Source organism: Aptenodytes forsteri, unplaced genomic scaffold (genome assembly GCF_000699145.1).
Source record: "Aptenodytes forsteri isolate BGI_AS27 unplaced genomic scaffold, ASM69914v1 Scaffold185, whole genome shotgun sequence".
Lineage (NCBI taxonomy): Eukaryota > Metazoa > Chordata > Aves > Sphenisciformes > Spheniscidae > Aptenodytes > Aptenodytes forsteri.
Window position 1 is genome coordinate 385974 of NW_008796214.1, and position 20013 is coordinate 405986.

The window sequence follows — 20013 nt, forward strand, 5'->3', positions numbered from 1 at the left end:
GTCCCTGGGGAAGACAAAGGAAAAGAAATCAAACCACTCTTGTACTGCAGCATTAATGACCGTTTAAAACTTCACTGGCCAAACACAGGACAGAAGTAAAGGGCATCTGAGGCGCTGTGAAGCTGAGCCTGGAGGCATCTGCCAAAGTGTGTCCTCTTTCAGTCAGACCTGAACATCCTCAAGAGCCCCACGGGAGACAGTTGTGGCTGCATCTCGGTGTGCAAGGGGGACAGTTTTATACATGCGGGGGAAGCATATCTGTGCTGGGGCCAGCACTCAGGAGCATTGCAGGAGACAGAGATGCTCCAGAAGAACATGAAACAACGCTGCTGACAGCACAGTTCTCCATCAGGGAGAAGGCAGATGACATTACAGCCCCTATTAGAACCAGGTCCTCAGTTTCTTGATGTGCAGTCTAATTTAGTTCAACACCACTTTATGACATGCACGTTAACATTTCATTTCAGCCTTGCCCTTCAGAGCACAGCAAAGCACCGAGCAGCCTGCTGGGGGTCAGAGGTGTTCCTCTGGTAGGCAAAGAGGAGGGGGAGGCAGGGGAAAGAGCCAGTGCCAAGCTTAGGTAAAACCTGGAATAGCATGTTTGCTTTTGTTCACTGCGTCTCAAAAAACCTACAGAAGTCAGGAAGTCCAGGACAGGGGTAAAAGCACAGCAGCGTCCCTGGCAGTCAGCACAAACACTGCTGCGAGCAGCACCTGCTGGCAAAGCTGACTTTTATGCTGCTAATTTTTTTTTTTTTAAATGGAGATTTACAATCCATAAGAAGGAGCAGCATCACTAATTGACAAGAAATGCCTCGCCTCAACACACCAGCTGAGTATTGGCCAGGTCTGAACTTGCTGTGTCCCTCCAGAAGAGATACCCCATTGCCCAGGGGGATCCGGCCCCACAAGGATCGTCCCAGTTACTGCCCTGACAGAGGTCCCAGACTTACCCCCTTGCCAGTCACCACAGCACAAGTCAGCTCTGCTGCTTTTTTGGTACAAGTTTAACTCAAAGATTTGTAGTTTTTAATATTCTGCCCCAAATCAACCACCTGCTCTTTTTTTTTTGGGGGGGGGGGGGATAGAACTTCACAAAACAAAATTTAAATCACACATGCAAGTCAGTTTTTCCACTTCTGGAGTCAACATCCATTGGAGTTTAGGAAACTGCAAAGATGGCATCAGTCCTGTCTAAATTATCTTTCATTTGGTGCAGCTGAAATGTTGGTTCTCTCTCCTTAAGTTAACTGAACACATGCTTGATTAAACAGGTACAGCCAGCTTCTTTGCTTGCACATAGCTGTTTACATGTAACAAGAAGTAATAATCCTCGCTGACTGTAAATTGCTATTACCAGGGCTATGGCTTATGAAGATGCAGACAGAACTTCAAGGACTTCAGTTTATAAGGATGGAGCTGACATGTTGGTTCTCTCTCCTTAAGTTAACTGAACACATGCTTGATTAAACAGGTACAGCCAGCTTCTTTGCTTGCACATAGCTGTTTACATGTAACAAGAAGTAATAATCCTCGCTGACTGTAAATTGCTATTACCAGGGCTATGGCTTATGAAGATGCAGACAGAACTTCAAGGACTTCAGTTTATAAGGATGGAATTAAGAGACATAATAATATATCAGCTGGACAGATTAAAATAAAGGACCCTGAACAAAATCAACCACTGCATCATCAATATACTTCATCACAAATCTTGATTGCTCAACAAGTGTGTGAATTCTTACATTCCTCCTCACAGCTAGCAGACAAATTTTGTTTAAATATATCAGAATGTCTTATACATATGTGCAGCGATAAAACAAGAGAGTTGCTATTAAATACAGGAGTGCTGTATTTTTTGCTTTTCCTTTGCAGGATAAGCTGTAAAGGCACAGGAACTCTGCAGTCTCCAAAAACACCATGTTATCTCAGGCTGGAAATGGAGTTTCCACTGAAAACCATCCAGCCTTTGAAAACCTCATACTCACTCCCACGACACATTTTAGGACCGCTGTAGCTGCCATAATCTTTTCATAAAGAGCACAGCATCATTAGCTGATAAGCACCATCTTCATAGACCTGCAGACGGTCATCTGCTTCTGCATCAAAGCAAAAGCCCAGCTACCTCCTTGGTAGCCAGCATTGCTGCTCACAAACCTGAGGGCAGTGGCAAACCCCCTCCCAGTTTGGGTCAGGTGCAGCTTCTAGCCTCTGTCAAAAGCCCAGAAAGTTAGGAAGGGGAGCCAGGCCGTGCAAGCAATCCACATCGTACACAGGAGCGCAGAAGATACAGGGAAACTGCAGTCACATCCTGAAAGCTGCCACATCCTGGTAGCCTTCCTCGCTGCCCTCCTGCCGCCCCCAAACAGTGAATTGCTTACAAAGGGAAGGAGTTGATTTGGCACTGCTGCTAACAAACTCGATCCACAGCCCACTGCCAGCCAGGAGAGGCACAGGCACCTTCCTCACTGTAACAACAAGTAAAAGCAAGTTATCAATGCCCACAGTTCTGTCTTGCTCAATGTCCAGCCTGCAATAGTGAAGGTGTGGTCATAAAAGGAGCTCCTTTTGCCATCTCACTCTCCCTGTGGACGGGATGTTTCTCAGTTGGTTTCTCTTAAGGGGATTCCTGCCAGATGCCATTTCCTACTCGTTAAACTGAGATCTACTTCAAGGCCTGCAAAGATGCTGGCAGATCACATTCAATCCCATCTCAGCAATGAAAAGTCTGAAGGGAGAAAAAACTATCACCAGAGATACCTGGAAAACCAAGCCTTATTAAGCTTGGCACCCCCACTTTTGAGGTAAGCAAAAGATTAATACTGAAATTGTTGAAAAAATGCATAAATTTTGTGCTCAATGTAACAGAAGGGTAAGTCTGACCAAGTACTCTTGGAGAGCATAGGATCTCTGGCACAAAGTGTCTGCTTTATAGGTGCCTCACATTCTCCAAGGGAAAACAGAACAGAAATTGTGTCCGGTCCAGAAGTAAGAGAGTCCCTTTCCCCTCCCCGGGGGCTCTGGACCTCTCGTTCCTACATGTGACTGCCAGGAGGGAGATGAAGGATGCTGGCTGGGTGGCAGGAGACCCAGATGCAGGCATGGCTATGGTGAGGCACCCGGGCACGTCCCAGCTCGGGGCATTTCTGTCGCCTCTGAGAGGACTGCTCAGAGCTCTGCAGGGGTGGTTACGGACCTGCGAGCACAGGGCCACCACCGCAGCTGCACCTCCCAGCGGGACCAGTGCCTTGTGTCAGACCCCACAAGGATGAAACCCATGGGAACCATCCCCAAAGCTTCAGGAGACTTAATGGGAAAGATCCTAAAAAGGCAAACACCAGCACCACGGGCAGCCCACTGCATCTGTACGTTTGTGATACCACAAGCTTGGCATAGCAGCCCACACGTTTCACATTCTTCTACCACCTTAGATGTAATCAAACCTCGAGAGATGTCAAAACCTGGTGTAACCAAGCCATTTCTACAAACAGTTTATACATAGAGAACATCTTAAAGCAATTTCTAATAAAACTTGCAAGAAGTTAGATATACACAGTGATCCTTGTGTTTGTGCACAACGGCAAAGAGAGACAGAAGTACATGCTTTGACATGGCAGCATTTGGCTGTGCAAAAGTTACATTAACAGATAAATTTTGCTTAGTTGTTACAGAATAAAAACCTCCTGTTTGCCTTTTCCAAGATATAAGCTTATAACAGGGGGGAGTAGGGAAAAAATGAGGTGGAAACATGACCGTGACCTGAGAAATCAATTAAACCTGTACATCTCATTAGCGCTCTGAAGAGTGGAACAATTTTACTGCTAGAGATGTAGCGTTCAGCGTGTCAGTCCAGATTGTTCCTTGCAGGTGTTTCAGGGTTTAAACAGAAAAAAACAGATCTCAAAGATCCAAATTCAGACCAGCTAAATGTAGAATAGCCCTGGAAAACCCAGAGTGAGAAGATGGAGATGTCGAAGGGTTTGCCATTCCAGGGCAAACACAGGGATGGGTAGCAGGGAGGAGGCACGGACGAGTCTCGCTATTTTGGCAACATCTGTGCTAGGGAGATGGAGCTGAGGACCATAAACAGGGACTTGCGCTGTGCAGCGGGTGCCAGTGGACCCTGGTCCTGTGCTTCACGGAAACACGTCTTTAACCTTGGAAATCCAGGAGAGACACAGGAATCCCCAGAAAGACAAGTTAAGATTCCTGTGCTAAAAACAGTCCCGTGACACTCATCCCCCAACCTTCTTCTCTGCTGCTTTTCCCCGATGCCTTCTCCAGCAGAAGGAAATTTCTGCTTAACCTATCAGTGTTCTTCCAGGCTTTTTTCAGACATTGAGGAGAAAAGGGAAATTGCATACAAGTCCAAATGATTAGAAATACCCAATGCTTTATCTGTTACATTAGTGTGAGGATCAGCTCGCTCCTATTTTTATCGGATGTTCTTCATTCAACTTCGACTTTTGTCTTTAAGATCAACGCAAACATCACCCCAACTTTCAGCAAAGACAGCTCAAGATAGATCTGCTGCCTTTGATTTTTGTCTGCCGCTGCCCTGTGGGCCCTCTCTCTTCTGGTCTCCCTTTTAATGTACACACCTTAATTTTTCTGCTTTGCAGAAAACTGCATGCAGCAATTCACAATTTTAAGGAAAAACGGCTGCAGAAGCGATACTTCTTCAGCTGTTCCGATTAGACAGCAAATGCCCTTCGCAGGATGCTCCGAGGTCTGCTGAAGCCCGGGGGCGCACAAGACCCCCGTGTTCCCCAGCCTCTGCGCGGAGCGGGCAGGGGCGGCTCTGCCGCCGCCTGGTGCCCGGCGGGGAGGGAGCTGGGTGCACCCTGGCTGGGATGCACCGGGACCACAACCGTGGCCCTCTACTACCCCCAAAAAAAGAGAAAGCACCACAAAACCCCCTCCCCGAACCAACAAGACGCTGGCAAAATTAAAGCCCAGAAGGCATAAGAGCCACTATAAACTTAAATAAGCTAGGTTTTTATCTTGTCGATATGCTCCTCCCAGTTGCCATGATGAAACAGCACTGCTTTACCATGCAGGATTTTAGAAAAATTTAGGGAGAAAGAATAATTGGTGCAAGCATACAGCTGTATTACAGCCACCAGTTGCACTACTGTTAGGAAAAAAACCCCCACACAATAATCAAGCTTTAAAATAGAAGGTATAAACTTACATAGCTGGCTTGAAAATCCAAACGTCAGGTTTTTTAACTCAGAAGAACAACGGTTAGCAAGTGATCAAGGACAGTCCCCACCAGTAATTTTTTCTTGTCAGTCAGACAGCCAGGTTAACAAGATGAACAAACGTGGGACAAGACAGGGCAGGAAGGACTTACCAGATTGAGCAGAGCATTGCACAAACAGGACCGGTCCCAGGCACTCCAGACAGGCACCCCCTCCTGCAGATTTCCCAAGAAAAGAGCGAGAGCTTCTCCCATAACACTGGGCTCTTGGCACTCCCCTGCTTGCAGGCATACCCTCAGCGCAGGTACCCTCCTGCCCTGACTGTGACATCCCTTATCCACAGCACCCCACACCCTATCACACCAGCCCACTGCTCCCTCCCTCACCTTCAGCCATCACCCTCGGCCTCTTCATTCCCAATTTAAAGCCTTCTCACCGGATTGGCCAGCCCCTTGGCGAGCTCCCTTTGGCTGTCCCTGGCCAGGTGGATCCCACCTCTCTCACCCAAGAGGGCTCTGGCGGTAAAAGCCCAATCGCTCTCATTGGCGCCAGCTGCACGAGCAGGCTCTGACCTGCAACCCCCTCCACTCCTTCTCAAGTCCAGTCCCTCGCTGGCAGGATCAAGGGGAAAAGCACCTGGGCCCCTGTGCCCTTGACCACCCCCCCAGGGCCACAAAGTCCCGCTTGACCTTTCCAGGTCTCCCCTAGCAGTGCTGTGATGCATCCCCTGCATGGTCACCCTTCCCCTGCCCAGGCAAAAGGGAGAAGCTCAAAAGCGTCAGCCCAGGGAGGATGACAACAATGATGGAGACGGTGAAGGACTGAGGATCTGGTTTCTGACCATGGGGTGTGCAGGGAAGGAAGCGTTTCCAGCTGCAGGCAGGTCTGGCCAGTGCGAGGGACAGCCCCAGGGCTCACCAGCTGCTCTGACTACAGCTGGACAGGCCAGATGTGGCCAGAGTGGTGGTAACTGCCCAGTCTTTAGTTAACAGCAGCTTTGTTTGAGGCCTGACTCATAGCTCTGGTGGGTCTTGTGGCACACTTTCACTTTTTTTTTTAAAAATCACTTTTCTTCGTGGTGGGCGAGTCCCCAGCCGCATAACCGAGCCCCGGAGCAGTGATCCCTGCCCTCCCCAGGTCTCTCTCCCCATGGCAAGGGCAGGCTGCCCAACTTCCCCTGGACCAGGGAACCAGCAAGTGGACAGAAAGGCTCCTTCCCCCAAGACATTATGGATGAGAAAGCTTAGGCTCAATGTTTTTTCCCCATGAAATATAAAAAACATTGAGAAGCCTACTTACACTGCTTCTACTTTCCTTCCCAATAGATTATTTACTACAAAATATGCTGCCAAGACATTCCAGTATTAAAACACAGACTAACTGCGTGGTACTAATTTCTACAGATTTGTCTTCTAGGGGCTAGTTTCAGTATATTCAACTTCTATTATTGCCTCTCCTAAACAGTTTACTTGGATAGGAAGTTGAACAGGTTGCAGTCAATAGGATTTATTGTTTTCAACTATCCTCATGATCAATACATATTTTACAGAATTACTGGAAAAATCAATCAGGAATGGTTAGAGACATCTCTTTCATTAAAGAAAGTAGATCTGCTGTCTTGGCATGTTAATATCCTTAAGCAGTACTGTGATAGTTTGTAGGCGCCTTAGAACAGTGGGTCTTGTGCTAAAAGAGGCCAACTGTATGAGGTTCAACAAGGCCAAGTGCTGGGTCCTGCACTTTGGCCACAACCACCCCATGCAGCGCTACAGGCTTGGGGAAGAGTGGCTGGAAAGCTGCCTGTCGGAAAAGGACCTGGGGGTGTTGGTCGACAGCCGGCTGAACATGAGCCGGCAGTGTGCCCAGGCGGCCAAGAAGGCCAATGGCATCCTGGCCTGTATCAGAAATAGTGTGGCCAGCAGGAGCAGGGAAGTGATCGTGCCCCTGTACTCGGCACTGGTGAGGCCGCACCTTGAATACTGTGTTCAGTTTTGGGCCCCTCACTACAAGAAGGACGTCGAGGTGCTGGAGCATGTCCAGAGAAGGGCAACGAGGCTGGTGAAGGGTCTGGAGAACAAGTCTGATGAGGAGCGGCTGAGGGAACTGGGGTTGTTTAGCCTGGAGAAAAGGAGGCTGAGGGGAGACCTCATCGCTCTCTACAACTCCCTGAAAGGAGGTTGTAGCGAGGTGGGTGTCAGTCTCTTCTCCCAAGTAACAAGCGATAGGACGAGAGGAAACGGCCTCAAGTTGTGCCAGGGGAGGTTTAGATTGGACGTGAGGAAAAATTTCTTTACTGAGAGTGGTTAAACATTGGACCAGGCTGCCCAGGGAAGTGGTTGAGTCCCCATCCCTGGAGGTATTTAAAAGACGTGTGGATGAGGCGCTTAGGGACGTGGTTTAGTGGGCATGGTGGTGTTGGGTCGATGGTTGGACTCGATGATCTTAGAGGTCATTTCCAACCTTAATGATTCTATGAAAAACAAAGCTGCCATCCAGTTCTTCCAGTTCTCCAATCACTGGTAATAGCTGCAGACTCCTGCAGTTGCCCCATGACCTTTCCTTTTAATTGTTGGAAATCAACAGACTACTAAAGTGAATCAACTCCAATATGGTGCTTTTTTTTTCCAAACAAAAAATGTCTCAAGTCAATAATAGTAAAACTTTTAATACATTTATTTGTCACCAATGAAAATACTGTACAATACCCAAGAAAAGGGGCGGGGAAAGGCAATGTATTAAGACTGGCTTTCATCAATGTCTTTGTCTGGATCCATCTCTGCAGCTTCGCTCTCCTGTTGCTGTTTCTTCCAGAGCTTAGCCATAGCAAGTAGTTTGAGATTAGGCTGATTGGCAGTATCTTCTGGGAAAATATAATCATAGTATTCCTCCCAGCCAGCATCAGACTAGGAAAAAAAAAATACCACAAAGCAAGTTTAATTTGCATGTTAATGTTAGCTATTAGAAGGTGCTTCTAATCAGCATAACAGTGAGATAAAATTAAAATCAATGTTTGTTAGACCATCCACAGCAGCTGAAACCAATGAGCTGAATGGGTGTAAGACAGTAGTACTTCTGCTGTGCGTAATGAGCAGGCAGATTTGATGAACAGCCTGGCTATAGTTACCCAAACAAAGTTAAGAAACAAACACTATCTGCATAGTACTACCTAAAGCTGTTTTGATTTGTCTATGGTAGGAATTTAAAGTAAAGGTAGCTTGAGCATTTGGTATAAGTATTTCACTCTGAATCAACTGCCCACTGAGCCTGCTGAAGAGCAAGGAGCTCAGCAGCACGTGTTTCAGGCCAATGCTTTTTTTCAATTACTGCAGTAAAATTGGTATGCAGTTATAGCATCCATCATAGCCGACTGTTTTGTGTACCCGACCCCAGCATACAGCCACCAAGGATTCAAAGTGACTGCTTGCATAATTTTTCCTCTTACCCCATCTTCAGCCTGCAGTTTTCTCCTCTTCTTTATTTTTTCAGGCATAAGTTTATCTATCCTCTCTTTAGTGGTATCGGTTCCAAATTCCTCTTCAAAGTTTCTCCAGGATTCCAGAAGCATGACTCTCTCCTCTTTCTCCTCACAGTTTCGCATTGCCTTATTAGCCTCTTCATAAATCTGCCGGCATCTTGACAAACTCTCCTCCCTTCCTGCAGATAGCTCAAACTGTGCAAAGCTGATCCATACCTGGGGTGAAAGCAAATCAAAACCAAGCTGAAACCTCCATTCTGAAGTCTGATAGCTAAGTGATAGTTTAAAAAAACAAAGCAGCCAAAAAAGCAAATGTCAGTGCAAGCCTAAGGTACTTTTTCATAAGCAGATACCTAGAAAATTCATGTTTGTTTCACAGTTGTGAGATTTGCCTCATTTTGGCAAGATAGACTATTCATGTAAGCCACGTTGACAAATTTCTTGCGGTTGTTTCGGGTCATGATAAATCCGTCTGAATTTAGTCAAATGACAGCACCAAACTTCACTGGAAAAATGACAACTATTTTTTCCTTGCAATGTTTTCGCAACTAAAATTCCAAAGCTACTCAGCAGGAAGAAAGCTGCTTGGAAACCTACTGCAAAGCCTTCTTTCATGCAAGATATGCCTGTTGTTGTAGGTAATTTAGAAATTTCTTTCCCCTTTTCATGGCACAGACACGGTACTGAACTTAGGTTCACTGTCGATTTGAAAAACCCACACAACCAAAGCAGTCAAGGGTTTCCATCCACCATGGACCAGAGTCAAGACCAATTCTGTGTTCTGGGTACCCATACATACCTTAACATGCTGTGTCCGCTGAAGTAATCTGCGGTAAAGATTTCTTGTTTTCTCATACTCTTCTTGCTCAATTTCAAAGTCAATGTAGGATTTCCAAAGAACCTGCAAAAGAGAAGTCTCCCATTACGTTCATAGCACACTGAGATTGGAGAGGGGGGGGGGGGGGGGGGAGGGAGAAGAATAAAGAGAAGGAACATGGATAAATGTGAAATTTCTCTGAAAAAAGTTTCAGAGATCTGAATATTTATTGACTGTACAAGCTAGGATTACGACTACGCAGTATCAAATCTTGTGCACATAATCCATTTAGCCCACTCGTGTAAGTATGTTTCTCCCTCCATGTTTTATCATGGGTTTTATAGTCATGCGTACCCTGTTAAGAAACAGATGCTAAATTAATGAGAGACAAGCTAAGCCACTACGGTAAGCAGTTCTGTTCAAGCTGGTCGATTATTTACATTTTAATTAGCCATACTGTGTAATAAATACCTTAAAATTGTGCCAACTGTGAAGTTCATCTACCCCCTTACCTCTGGCATGTCTAGCCGGGGCTGGCCAATAGCCAACTCATATATTGCACGGGCTCTATCAATATCGCCAAGAATGGTCTCTAGTTCAGCAAATTTAATCCATGATGTGCAGTTTTCCGGTGCAAACTCCAGGAATTTTTCATACAGCTTTCGGCAACGATCAAATTCTCGCAGTTGTAACTCCAATTCAATGTAACCTTTAAACAGTTTGTTTTTTGGACATTTCCCTATGGATGCCCCCTGTTAAGCAAAAAAAACCCCCAAAACCACTTAAAGAAAGATCTTGCAAGGGAAAAAAACTGCTCTATTTTCTAAACATCTGTTTACTCTTCAGTATTTGAACTAAAACTCATTTTTGAGCACAGTTTGTTTAAGACTCTGGTCAGGGCCAGTATGAAATCCAACCAATGTTTGCAAAATGAGCATGCATCCATAAACATCAATAAAAACTCTCAAAGCAGAAAACCTTCTAACTTGTTACACTTTCACGTAATATGGATTCCCAACAAAGTATTAGCTGAAACTCACCCTGGCTCATCAAATGAACACTTCATCTTGCATCAAAAGCTGAAGAAAGCACAGTACCAGTCTGTACCAGTCTTCCAGGTAGGCAGTTCCCAAGTATCTTTTAAAACAAATTATATCAGGAGAAACTGTCTCCTGGACCACCACTGCTATTTCACCATTGCATAGAGAATTGTCCACGCTCCCTGCCTGCTGACTTACGATAATGGATAGATGGAGAATAATGTATTAAAAAAATATTTCCTTTTTGATATGCTTCAGCATTTGAAGAAAGCTATTTGTCCTAAACCATGGTGCCAAGCTGTGAGAAAGCAGTTTCTGATTCTTAATTTGGGAATCTTTTAAAGCAAGAGTTAAGAATGGGCATATCTGAGACAGGTATGTAGTGAGCTTCACTCTGAGTCACTTCTGTAGACAAGTATTATTTATTAAGCACTGCACCCTTTGTTCCTCAAGCTAATGTGAATTACGTAATTTGAGATCAAATTCCCTTACTACAATTCTCCTGCACAACTTTCCTACACATTGATTATCTTTGTACTTATTAAAAATGGAGGAAACCACTACTTGAGAATATCAATTTGGTCACCATTATGGCCCTCCAGCTCTACAAATGCCTCTTCTATCTCAAAATATGCTCAGTTCTTCCCCACACGCCCCCCCCCTTACTATTTTCTTAAGCAGCATAGGCTCCAGCTGATCTCCTGTCTCCAAGTCCCAGCATCTCTCAGACCCTGAATCCACGAACCATCTGCAACCAGTGAAAATAAGGCAGAGCAAGGTGCTGTCTGGATGCCGATGAGTTTCAGCATCGGGAGTTGGACCTTCTCTTCTGCACGGTGACAGTGCGGGACCCTCACCTCAGGATAGGAGCAAGGCTACTTGCCAAAGAGGTGGTTCAAAGTCAACTCATTGCAAAAGAAAGAAAGAAACTGCTTGCCAAATCTGGGTCCAGTTCGAAAAAGTATTATGGCTGCAGCAGCAAAATCTGGTTTCCAAAATAAGAAAAAAGGTAACCTACCAAAAAAAAGTCTGTCAAAGAAATTAAATAACAACAGGGAAAAAGACCAACAAAAGAGAAGCCTAAAAGAAACTGAGGAAACTTTATGTTTCTAGATGGGCCAAAGCACCCTTTCCAGAATCTACCATAACATTTACCCCTAAAAAAAAGGCAGCCATAAGCAGGGTGCTGACTGGTGACTATGGTAACGTTGAGCGATGGTATCTTAAGCCAAGCTAGAACAGCAGTACGCTTCAGGACAGATGGTTGTCTTCTCCTGCAGGGAGACAATAACAGTCTCATGGGGCCTTAACCCCTCCACTTCATTTTTTTTCTGGTCACAGGCAGGAGTCCAGCTCAAGAGACAAAGCTTTACTAGCACACTGGGGGCAGACTCGGTCCAGCGTCAGCCTACAGTAGGCATTCACATTCATGCTCTTATCACTGCTGTACCATGGGTTTTGTGGAAACCCCATCAGTTTCCTCGTTAAAGTCAAACCACCTCACCTGTTACCAACATTAGCTTTCTCTCAAAATTCCTAATGCTATCACTGGGCTTATTTAGAGTATCTGAACTGAAGGGAAAGGAAGTTTTTCATTTCAAAAAGTTTTGCTGCCAAAATGTACTCCATTGTTCCCTGACATGCTGACATTCACATAGTGAATTCGCACAGAAGCTCTTGAGCCTGCCCAAAGTCCCCATGATTGCTTCTACCAGCAGCCTGGCAGCTGGGCCTCAAACACTATTCGGCAGCTCTTAATTTCTGGAGAGTCAAAAACTCCTATTTATTTAAAATGCTTTTTAAAACGCCATTGTTAGTACAAGTATCATTTAAACAAATCAGCAGCAGTTGAAAATTTCCAAGTGCACTAAGCTGATTTGGGTACTCTTGCATTCTGATGTGTGCCGATGTGTGTTTTGTCAACTGAAATGAGAAAGCTGCATTCATTTCTGCCCATGGCTAATTCATCATATCAAGCTACACTTCTTTTTAAGTCATACATGACAGTAAGTACTGGTCCCTGCAGACTTCTCGGATGCTTTATTTAAGTGGATTAAAACAGCAATTTATAAAGGACAATTTAAGATCTTCTAATGCCATTCCCTTCTTACTATTAGTTAGTAAAGTCAATTATGGGATTAACAAAAGCTTACCAAAGCTCTTCTGGCAAGTGGAAGACTTTTCTGGCGTATTTCAAATTGTGCATACAGCAGCCATATTTTGGCAAACGTAAACTGAAAGAAAAAGAACAATGTGATGCTTAGGCTGGAAGCCTAGTAAATGCTGCTGCATATGTTAAAAAAAATAATCACTCTGCCTATACAAGATGTTACTGCTACTGAAGTTAATTGCATTTGATCTCAGTGTCTTCTTGCTGAAAAGTTGAGAGTTCATAACCCAAAACAATGTCTCTAGAACAGAGCAATATATTCCACCATGGATGAAAGCAAAAATTGCCAGGACAGAAGTCTTCTCAAACAAAGAAAATGGTTCTTTAACCAATCGATTGGTAAAATATCAGCTATCACTGAATCAATTAACAGCTAATCAACCCAATAATTACAGATTAATCCTAATCTACACAGTTGATACTCAGATGACATGATTAATGACAAACTAGAAAAGGAAGTACATTAACTAAGATTTCCCGACATTCCAAGGCAATGCTGATTAATTGTTTTAAGGGTTTGGCCACGTGGATATTTTAGTTAAAGCTCACTGGCAAAAAAACCCACAAAGACAAAAAAATCAGCCTGGAAGACCAATTGTAATGGGGAAGATACACCTGAAAGATGGTTTATTAAATGCACCTCCCTCAGCTGGGATCGTGCAGACAATTAGAAACAGTTGCTATAAAAGGCAGTAACCTCATATAAAACAGAACAACAAGTGTTCTACAGAGACTACAAGCAACTAGGCTGAGAGCAGCTACAGCACCATATAAAACAGAACAAGTGTTCTGCAGAGACTGCAAGCAACTAGGCTGAGAGCAGCTACAGAAGGACCAACCTCAGGAAGAAAACAAGCAAGTAAAGAATAGATAAGAGTTCTTCCCTACTGCTTAATAGTACTATGCTATCCTCTGACTATGTGTTATTTCAGCTTCTTAGAGCATACTTAGTAATTTGAAAATACCAGAGAAACCCTTGCATGGCATCTGTATGAGGAAATCCGACATCAGTATGTGGCCTGCTATTTCCCATCGATGATACAAGTCACATCCATCTAACACCTTAGCTGGGAAAAAAAACCCAATCAATTTTGGAAGATGGACGTTATGAGAGACTGAAAGGGATACTTGAAGTCCTGAGCAGAATCTCCATGAATGTGCTAGTAGCCATTTGGAGCTGCTGAACCTTTGGGGGGAGAGAAAACTAAAGGATCTTATTTTGGGAATTTTAATCCAAGACTCAATACAAACTGCTGGAAGAGCCATACCTTCTTGTGGGGAATGAGCTCGATACATGCCTGATACACTTGTCTGGTTCGCTCTGCATCCTGTAAGAACAGGCAAAATTAAGTACTGTGTTCACTGCTAAGATTACACTATATTTTGAATCATGTGATGACTGTAAAGCTGCAGATCAGTATTTTTAAGTCACATTATTTAGAATCATGTATACTTAAGATATAAATGTACTTATCTACTTAGTGTGCACAGTTCAAAGATGGTAACTTCTGAGAATCAGTAGGAGTCATCTTTTCAAAACAAGATTCAACACTAAGAATTAGGCACTAAAACCAGAGTGTCCCCATTTTAGGGAAAAAATCTTTTTTTTTCCTTTAACAGACACTGAATAGGTATACTGCACTACAATTTTATGAAATAAAAAGCAGCTATAATGTTACATGACTAATAACAGAAAAAATACTTGCACAGCCTCAAAAGGCCACTATGGCAAGAATCTGACTGCTTCACAGAACAACTTAGTTTTGTTAAATATAGAACTATTTCACAAGTTCGGGTAACAGCCTGGAAAAGGCAATTCAGATGGGGCTAGAAAGACCTACTTCTGTTTTTATTATCAGTGTGTTTATGGATGAATTGGGATGAAACAAATATTTTTTTTCCCCCTATACATGGGAGGGAAAAATGAAGAGGAAAAACCCCATACTTAATTAGCTACAGGATTTGCTATTTACACAAAACAAGTAAGACATACTATTTTAGTTCTTGGTTTTCTTATTAAAATATTTAGTTATTTAATATAAGGATAATACTTGGGAAGGAGAGGAAAAAAAACCACCTGACTTCTTACTACTTGCCTTTGCCTCCAGCTCTTCATACAACGCATAGTTAATCCAAAGATAGATGTATCTTTTCCAGTGTCTTTTCTCTTGAATTGGGGGAACATTGGCGATGGCTCTTTCATACACTTCTCGGACAGTCTCGGCATCTGCATCACTTTCAACTAACCTCAGGTAGTCAAACCATGCATCATAATTATGTGGATTTGCCTTCCAGAAAGATGGGAGCAGGGAAATGGGAAAGAAACTTCAGTAACTACATATAACAGACCCTGTGCCTTTACTTACAGTTTTTATTCAGAATTTCTCCTTTAAAATAGATCATTGGAAAATTAATGAAAACTGTCAGTCTCAGGTATGCTTAAGCTAGAGCTTTTGGGTTAAAGTGCATTTATTTCTTTATTTTACCTACAAACATTCTTTAAGTGAAGGCAAACAAACTGAACTGTGAGAAGGGAAGAGGAAATAATGGAATATGCAGAATTCAGTGAAGAGTAGATATGTGGGGCACACCCATTTTCTCACAGAAAGGTATTTACACACAGGTGAGGTGTCCTGTAACAGTTACTGCACAACAGAAGTAAGTTACAAGCTAAACTGCATTATCCCCTAAGATGACTGCGAAGGGTACTGAGCTCTGAGTTAAATCAAAAACTTCGGCTCCACAATCTACACTAGAACGCAGAAACAAAAAAGCAGTGAATGCAAGTATCATTCTCTCCCCCACGGATGGAATTCTGCCTCCAAAAAGAACAGCGATCTCTTGGTATTTTCTTGGACTGAGTATCAAGGGTAACATAAAACTCATCAGCCTTCATATCATGAGACACTCATGTACCTTAAGCAGCAGCTGGATGTACGATGAGCCCAGAGGATAGTTGTAACACATACCTTCACTTCCTCTTCATACTGGAATCTCCTCTTGCTGACAATGATGTCTTCAATTCCCCTTCTGTCTCCAAACTTCTTCTCAAATATGGTGTAATTCTTGAAGAGATTTTGGGCCTCCTGTTTTGGAATTCTATCCAAGGCGTACTTGTAGATCACCCTTACTCTTTCAAACTGAAAATATTAAATATCATTTGAGTAATATTTACAAAGCAGCTTCTGTCCTCCCCACAATTTTTCAGTGAGCTTTTGGCAATATTTAATAGAATACAGAATCATAGAATATCTCAATGTAAACGATTACTCTTCAGGGAGATCTGTGTTAGTTCTGTCCTAAAGCAAACTTTGGGGGGGGGGGGGAAAAATTTTGAAAATAGAATACCAAACCCACCATTCATTTACAGGTTTGGAATACTTAAAATATTTTTAAGAGGTTGTGGGTTTGGGTTCACAGAATGTTTTCAATTCCTTAATGGCCTGAGCACTTTAAAGAGACCGTCTGGGAAAAACGTGGCTAATTCAGTTTTTTATCATGCAGGCCTACAACCTCTCAGAAACTTACAAATCTGAGGATATGTATTTGATCTGATGACACCGTTCTCAGGCTTGGCAGATTTGGTGCCCACCTTTCTGAGAACATATTTCCTTGATGTCACCAAAAGGCAAATAGAAGCTAAGCAAAATATTGTCTCCTTCACTCAGACTACAGTAACAATATCTCATAAGGTGCTGAAAAACACAAGTGTTGCAGTGAACGTTAAGTGGCCTTGAGTTTGATATTCAAGAAGAAATATTGTGGGGACAGTTGGTATTAGTCTGATGTATTATCAAGAAGGTCTTACTTCTTTCTGGTTCTCCTCAAATTTTGCAAAAGCCACGTACAAGTGCTCATCCATATGCTCTTCTCCAAAGAACTCCACTGCCCTCTCATATACTTTCCTTGCGTGAGCAAAATAACTGTGCTTCTCTTCAAAGCGGGCGTACTTGATCCAGTTCTTAACATCAGGATGAACAATAACAAGTAGAGCTATGTTAAAGAAACAATGGTGGTTGAATTGGACATTTCAAATGGCATTCTTCCCAGTCACTACAGGGTCACGGACTACATGAAACAACTCCCAAGGATGGCATATGCAAAAAATGCAACTGGGAAGAAGACACAAAACAGGTCTAAGCATGCAAAGGCTTTGTGTCTTACTGAGAACTTCAAGAAAACTTAAAAAGGGATAAAAATCAGGCAAGAGTCAGGGAGAAGTTTAAGGAGGAGAAATCTGAAACAAATGATGACTGCAAAAAAGCTGGAAGCATGAGTGCTGTTAAATATACACTGTTGTGGCAAGATACTACATTCACTTAACTGAATTTGGAGGCATGTACTAAACATGCTTTTAATACCTAGTGCTGGCTCTCAGCATGGTGGCTTACTCCCGACACACCACAGTAAAAAGGAGTACAGGAACATAGCTGGAGACAGAATAGATACGAAAAGTGAAGAATGCAGGCCTAAACTTGGGCAGGTGTCGCAACACACTAAAAAGGATATATCTCTCATAAATGGTACGTGCCCTGTCCACCTCCTTGTATCTCAGCTCGAAGTTAATGTAGGAATGCCAAGCTTGCTCCTCTGGTTGCCACTCCATCCAACGTTCAAACACCTGACGTGATCCAGCAACATTCCCTAACATCTCTTCCATGTAAGTATACTTATACCTTAGAAAACAAGACCAAGTTTTTACAATCATATAGTAAACACATAAATTACAAGGATTTTTTGAGTGCTTAGTAAGAGCAATACTGTGAGATTTCTTCACCTATTCCCCACTTGCACCCCAGAAATGCCTACAGATACTGTTGTGATTGGCAGCATGCAGGCACACATCCTTCTCTCCCAATGCTCTTACCACTTGAAAAGTACAAAACCTTTCCAAAACTTAAGCCTTCGTCTTTTTTTCCAGACTAGCCTGAAGACTTGGAGAAACAGAAAACAATGCACTTTTGCATGGTACCAAAATAGAAAAGTGGTCTGTAGTCTTTGGGGGTAGAAGCAATCCTCCATTCTCTGCAAACCTACCAGAACTGGTTCACCCTGGGGAGGGTGGTAATGGCTCGATCCCAAATGTTTCGGGCATGATTAACCTGGCGGTTCTTCATTTCCATTTCTGCATATTTCAGCCAGAGTGTGACATTTCTGTAGTCTACATCTAAAGCACGCTCGTAAATGGAACGGGCTCTGGAAAGCAAAGACAAGTAAGTTGCGTATATAATGTGCCACCAAGACTTTGATGGTGTTTGTCAACACGTGTCTTAAAAGGTTTGTAAGAGATGTCTGCAGCTGCATCATATTTACCTCTGTATTTCTTTCAGGCTTTCCTCCCATTGTGCGTACTTTATCCAGTTACTTATAACAGTCCTGTTTTTTCTTATGTTATCTTCAAAAGTCTGAGGAGAAAATTATTTCTGTAAGAAAGAAATCCCTTTGTGCAGACCAATCTTGTTATAAATGGCTTACAGATTATTATTGGAATGAATTCCAAATGTCTTACGCCCATGCAGATGTAGTAACAAATCATATTCAATACTATTAACACTTTCTAAAAATTGCATAACTGAGAAGCTAGAAGCATAGATCACCATACAGAATAGGACTAAACTCAAGTTCCTGCAACCTGATACCCGAAATACCGATGGAATAAAAACTGACAGCACTAAAATCTTACCCTTTTTTTTTTTTTTAATCTCCTGCTTAATGTTTCAATAGCAACATTACCCGGACAGATGGAATCCAGTCATTGCAGACAACCCTGAATATACCTGCACCAGCACGAGTTTAGTCACTTTAACCTGTATGTGTCATTGCTCTAAATTTTTTCTTTAAAGCGTGATGCCTTATTCCCTGGATTTAATATGCTGGCATCAAATGTGCTAGACAAATTTCACTGCTCAGTGCAATGGTGAGGGCATCTTCAGTCTCGTGGTCGGCTATTGTCAGGATCAATGCTATTGGTATTTAATATGTGGCTAAACATGGTTTAACACAGTTAACGTGGTGGCTCGTTACTGCCGTTCATATGAGAGATGAAAAAAGGTAACATCAAACACTGTTTTTGCAGTGCTGTGGTGTTGATCATCTGACTCCAGTTGCTCTGCACGTGCCCGAGTGAGGTACACCAGCATCCAGCACAGCGAGGCCTGAAGTCTTCACAAGGAGTCCTAGCTGCTATGGTAAGGAGGGAAATGAACACCCACTCGGGGCTGAGTACAGGGATGCTGTATTCTGCTACAGCCGTCACCGGTTCTGAACACATGCATATACGCTTCAGGGACTGATAGCCCTAGTTTATGCTGTCTGTATCTAGAAAAGCTGCTGAGTGCTGAAAACATTTGAAGTTCCCTGTCAGGGATATGCTTGCCTTGCTGATCCAGGACAGCAATTATCAAAGGAAAAAGCAGAACAAAACCGTAGAGAAGTTTGCACCAGCAAAGCAATTCTTTTAAGTAAAGAAGAAAAAATTATACCTGAAATTTCACATGCAAAATGGTCAAGTTTCAAGACAATCGTCAAACATAACCATGAGTGGTGTAGAAAGTTGTGTTCTAAAGTGTGCTAAGTAATACCATAATTATACAGAACAGAAATATCACTTGCGAAGACACTGCGTTTTTCAAACAGTTGACGTGGAAAACACAGCAGCATTACCGTAAAGCTTGCCAGTGTTCTGTCATGCTGACCGGGCAGATACTAGTGGTGATGAAGGAGCTGCATGTAAGCCATGTATGTAGTTACCCTTGCAACGTTCTGAACATGTTGATCGTGCTCACATGTGAGATGTTGTGTACTACCAAATTTTGCGTTAAACAACACGTTTAACTTACAGTTTTTACACAAAAGTAGCATTTTCTGCTACATGAAAATGTTAGGGTTTTTTTAAGAATTGCTATTCATCTGGAAAATCCACGAGTAATACAGACTACATCTTGTTTAAGTTAAAACATAGTCAAATTTTAGTGTTTTATACGAGCACCAGGATTAGGGTTTTTTTTGTTTTTTCCCTTTACCTTCCTTTTCCGGAGTTTATAGTCATTTAGCTCTTCAACATCTGTGATCTTCTGTTGCGGCGGCGGCGGAAGAAGTTCAAGTTCTCTCTCCTTTGCTTCTTTCAAAAGCTGTTCCGCGGTGATCTGAACTTCTGCAGGCGCTTTATTTTTCACCTGTAAAGTAAGGGCGCTTGATTCACCCTTTCTCCTTCCGATGCAAAACTGAAAAACCTCCCCGTGATGAATTTACTCCGCCGGCTTACTGCGCTGCGCGTTCACCGAGGAAGGGTCCGGGGCCGCCGCCCC

At 43.1% G+C, this 20013-nt stretch overlaps 1 protein-coding gene across 1 annotated transcript; it reads right to left on the minus strand.

Moving 5' to 3' along the window:
- Positions 1 to 7859: 7859 nt before the first annotated feature.
- Positions 7860 to 19878, minus strand: CRNKL1 (crooked neck pre-mRNA splicing factor 1). The gene is made up of 13 exons (XM_009288429.1): positions 19729 to 19878; positions 18020 to 18111; positions 17744 to 17902; positions 17216 to 17382; positions 16515 to 16693; positions 15676 to 15846; positions 14803 to 14994; positions 13975 to 14034; positions 12690 to 12770; positions 10009 to 10248; positions 9479 to 9580; positions 8647 to 8895; positions 7860 to 8107 (listed from the first exon to the last, which is right to left on the minus strand). The coding sequence occupies exons 3-13, from the start codon at positions 17827 to 17829 to the stop codon at positions 7940 to 7942; spliced, it is 1695 nt and encodes a 564-aa protein (XP_009286704.1). The 5' UTR covers positions 17830 to 17902; positions 18020 to 18111; positions 19729 to 19878; the 3' UTR covers positions 7860 to 7939.
- Positions 19879 to 20013: the final 135 nt, after the last annotated feature.